This window comes from Penaeus japonicus, unplaced genomic scaffold (assembly GCF_977035675.1).
Source record: "Penaeus japonicus unplaced genomic scaffold, GWHDUDI00000001_assembly GWHDUDI00000013, whole genome shotgun sequence".
Taxonomy (NCBI): domain Eukaryota; kingdom Metazoa; phylum Arthropoda; class Malacostraca; order Decapoda; family Penaeidae; genus Penaeus; species Penaeus japonicus.
The window spans coordinates 37,386,146-37,391,145 of record NW_028234415.1 but is presented as its reverse complement, the minus strand read 5'-3'; the positions used below and the strand labels follow the sequence as shown (position 1 = coordinate 37,391,145).

The window sequence follows — 5,000 nt, the reverse complement described above, 5'->3', positions numbered from 1 at the left end:
GAAGGAAAGGCGGGGGAGGTATCTTTTAAAAAGATTCAGTGGAAGCAGTTGAGGCAAATAATGCGCAGTGCCTAAATAAGATGAAAGATGCTGAAGGAAATCGATGTGCAGAATTAGATAATGATTCTTCACGACGAAACATGGTATAAACGTAATGAAAAATGAAGTGAAAAAGATTCCACTGAAAAAGCCGAAAATATGAAAAAAGGGAATAACAGTCGGAAAATAAAAGAGAAAGAAACATGAAAAAGGTAAAGGAACAGATTGAAACACAGAGTAGTTTGGTAACTGAACTAAACCAAACTAAATAGAAATAAACAAAAAGTAAAAGCCTATTAATATATCCAAACTCGAGGCAAATAACAACAGGTTGGGGGAATGAGTGTACGGCGAGCAGTTCACCTGAATCTAAAAGCAACTGAAATAAAAAGATGCCAAAAAAAAAAAGAAAGAAAAAAAAAGAAAAAAAAAAAGAAAAAAAAGAAGATAAATAGTGTTTCTCTATAATGTACAAGAAAGAATTCAAAGTATTCGGAAATAAATAGAAAACAACAATATAACTAATCTGCCACTTGAGGAGTCAATTAAAGCTGAACGTGCCTTCATGAAAGCAAATACTTGAAGTAGGACTGGAGACTAACTCAGATTAGAATAGTTGGAAACTGGAAAACATAGATGCTAATAGATGGGCAAAAAAGAAATAGAGAAAAAAGAAACTTGACGAACTTGTGTGTGTGTGTGTGTATATGTATATATACATATACATATATATATATGTATATATATATAAATATATATATATACATATATATATTCATATATATATATACACATATATATATTTGCACACACACACACACACACACACACACACACACACACGCACACACACACAAATATATATATATATATATATATATATATATATATATATATATATATCAATCTTATTATACATAACTACCTATCCATATCTACACCACTTAGACACTTCGCTTATCACAAGTATACCAACATTGATTATATAAATGATAGTCTACATATATCAATCGATCTACCTCTTATCCATATTCCTCTACCTGTCAATCCAAAACCAATCCCAATCACTTCAGTCAAAGCGAATCCAATCACCTTCTTCCTCCCCCCCCCCTTTCCTCGAACCCACATGATTACCTAATAAAATTCCTATCCGATCAGATGAACTTTTGAACTAATGTGTATATATTTTCACCTATAAAATTATCATAATATACTTCGTAATCATCATTTTACACATGCTTGATTACAAACTTGCATGTGATTTTTTTTTTTTAATGAAATTTACGAAAGGAAACATAACACAGGAACAAACACGCATATTGATAGATATATCAACAAATATGATTACGTAATGTGATGACAATAAGAACAGCTATAACAATAACAATGATGATGATAGTGATGATAATGATAATAATGATGGTAGTAATATTAATGATAATATTAATAACGATAATGATACTACTACTACTAATGATATGAATGCTAATAGTACTACCACTAGTAATGATACTAATGTTAATGATAATACTACTACAAATGACACCAATGTAAATTATACTACTACTAATAATACCAACACTAAGAACAGTCATGATGATACAAATAACAAAAACGATCATAACAACAATAAAACAACAATGACAACAACAATAATAACAACAGTAATAACCATAACAACAACAACAACAACAACAACAGCAATAACCACAACAACAACACCATATGCACCACCACCACCACAACAACAATCAAAACCATCATAACAACAAAGCCGAAAGTCAGCCTCGACGCCCTCACCTCTATACGAAACACCTAACACCAGCAACGCCATCGCCAGCAGCGGACTCAACGCCTTCAGAGGGTGTGAGGAAAGTCTTCTGAAACGCCGGCGGTATTTTTCCATGGCGCTCCTCTTGAATCGGGTTGGCTGGCGGAATAAGGGTGTGGATGATAGAGGGGGTGGTGGTGGGGGGAGGGGGGGTTTATGATGATGGTGATGATAATGGTAATGATGGTGATGATGATGGTGATGATTATAAGGGTGATGATGGTGATGATTATAGGGTGATGATGGTGATGATTATAAGGGTGATGATGGTGATGATAATGTTAATGATGGTGATGGTAATGGTAATGATGGTGATGATTATAAGGGTGATGATGATAATGATGGTAATGCTAATGAGGATTATGATAATGATGGTAATAATAATGACGACAATCAGATAATGATAATAGTAATAATAATGATGCAGATGATAGTGATTATAATGATGATAATTATAACACTAACAAAGATGATAATAATAATGATAACAATAATAATGATAGTGATAATAATAATGATAACAGTAATAATGAAAATAACCATAATGAAAATGATGATAATGATTATGATAATAATCATGATAATGCTGATAATTATGATAATGATACCATAAACAAAAATGATAATAAGGACGTAAATGATGACAGAGAACAACAAAGAATAAAGATGATATTAATACCATTGTGATAATGATTATAACACCAACGACAATAATGATAATGATACTACTACTATTGCAACTAATAATTGCAATTATTATGGCGAAAAATAGCAGTAATTACACAATGATAATGTAAATAATGACAATGATATCAATAACAACTTTCATGATAAAGTTTTAGCTATGATCACAATGATATAATGATGATAATAATGATCATAATGATAGTAATAATGACAATTATATTGACAATAACAACTGCAACAACAAAAGCAAGATGATAATGATAATGATGATTATAAGAATAGTAATAACAACAACAATAGCAATAACAATAATAATGATAATAATGATCATAATAATGACAGTAACTATAATGATAACAATGATAATGACAATATCATGATGTTGATAGCAACAATAAGGATAATAAGGATAATAATGAAAATATCAATAACAGTAATGATAATAACAAGAATGAAAATAGTAATAAAAGTAGAAATGATAACGATAATGATGATAATGATATAAATGATAATGATTATAGAACTATTATTTATATAACACAGTAATAATAATGATAACAATAATAGTAATGATATGACTATTGATGACAGCATTAATAATACAATAATGATAATGAGAACAACAAAGATGATAATGATAATAATGATATTGATTACAACAATTATAATGATAATAACAGTCGCAGTACCAGAGGAGCAATAATGATACTACTAATAATAAAAACGATAATGAATATAATCATGGCAATGCAATTACTGCTGAAGATAGTAATAATAGTATTCAAATAATAATGATGATAATGATAATGATAACGATAACGATAATAATGATGATAATGAAAATAACAATAATAATAATAATGATAATAATAATAGCAATAATAATAATGATAACATCGACAATAATAATGATGATAATGATGAAAATTATGATAATAACAAGACACGGAGTAGATAATAATAATAATAACAACTATAGGGATAAGGAATAGAGATACTAACGATAATACTGACAACAACAACAACAGCAATACTGAAAACAACAATAATAAAAATAACAACAATAATAAAAACAAAAACACTAATCAAACACAAAAACACTAATCAAACACAAAAACACGAAGAAAACCTCAAGGTGTCTCATACCGTAATTCTCAAGGAGGTCTTGACGCCACGGGCACCAGTGACCAAGTGTTCTCTGTTCTCTCCCTGATGTGTCCCTCTTCCCCCTCCCTCCCCCCTTCTCCACCTCTCGTTTGGTATATCTGAGAAAAATGTATTTCCTCATAGACGATTTGATATCTTTGTGTCTCTCTGTGGCTGTTTACATACACTAAGTGTGTTCATTGTTGATAATTAGGCTTGTTTTTGTTCTGCTCAAACTTGGGATCGTGAAATAATAAGAACCAGTATAAAGAGCAATACAGTCAACTACGGTTTGTATCTGTTAGATATGATCCATATCTCGATAGGAATAATGGAACTTACTCTTTACATTTATTTACACACACACACACACAAGTATGTGTGTATGTGTGTGTGTGCGTGTTTGTGTGTTATATATATATATATATATATATATATATATATATATATATATATATATATGTATATATGTTGCATATATATATATATACATACATACATACATATATATATATATATATATATATATATATATACATATATATATATATATGTTGCATATATATTATGCATATATATATATATATATATATATATATAATATATATATATATATATATATATATATATATATATGTATATATATTGCATATATATACATACATATAATATATATATATATATATATATATATATATATATATATATATATATATATATATATATGTGTGTGTGTGTGTGTGTGTGTGTGTGTGTATGTGTGTGAGTGTGTATTTATTGACCTACACTGAAGCCGTATGATATAATTCACTAGGCATAAATAAGTTAAAGGCGCAAACCTGAAATAGTTTTTATTTGATTGCAGTCTTGTTCAGATCTAATTGTACAAAACATGTGACAGGACGCTTATCAATGTACCATCTCTAAGGTTACAAGCAGCTCTAATTTTTTGTCTGAAATATGAAACTACGTGTCCCAGTAAGAAGACAGAGAAGTGGACAATGTTCATGTAAACCATGTATTCTATTTCGCTTTTGTGTGCTTTACACACACACACACACACACACACATATATATATATACTCACACACACGCGTATCATAGCTACTATCATATAATTATCCTTCATTTTAAGGATAATATTGATATTATTGTTAGTTCGTATTACTAATGCTGGTATCATAATCATTTTGAACATATACTATTGTCATTTCTATTATTATCATAATCCTTATCAACATAATGATATTGTTGTCGTAATTATTATCATGACGATTATTATTGTCATTATCATTTA

At 29.0% G+C, this 5,000-nt stretch overlaps 1 protein-coding gene across 1 annotated transcript in view; it reads right to left on the bottom strand.

Annotated features, from left to right (window-relative positions):
- The window catches only part of LOC122267153 (protein Star-like), a 4,125-nt gene extending 2,180 nt beyond the window's left edge, over positions 1-1,945 (bottom strand). Inside the window, exons 1-2 of the mRNA XM_086542947.1 lie at positions 1,840-1,945; positions 1-71 (exon numbers count right to left, since the gene is read on the bottom strand). The exon at positions 1-71 is cut by the window's left edge and continues 345 nt beyond it. Coding sequence (XP_086399073.1) covers positions 1-71; positions 1,840-1,945 — 177 coding nt within the window. The remainder of the gene's footprint in view (positions 72-1,839) is intronic.
- Between the last annotated feature and the right edge of the window lie 3,055 nt (positions 1,946-5,000).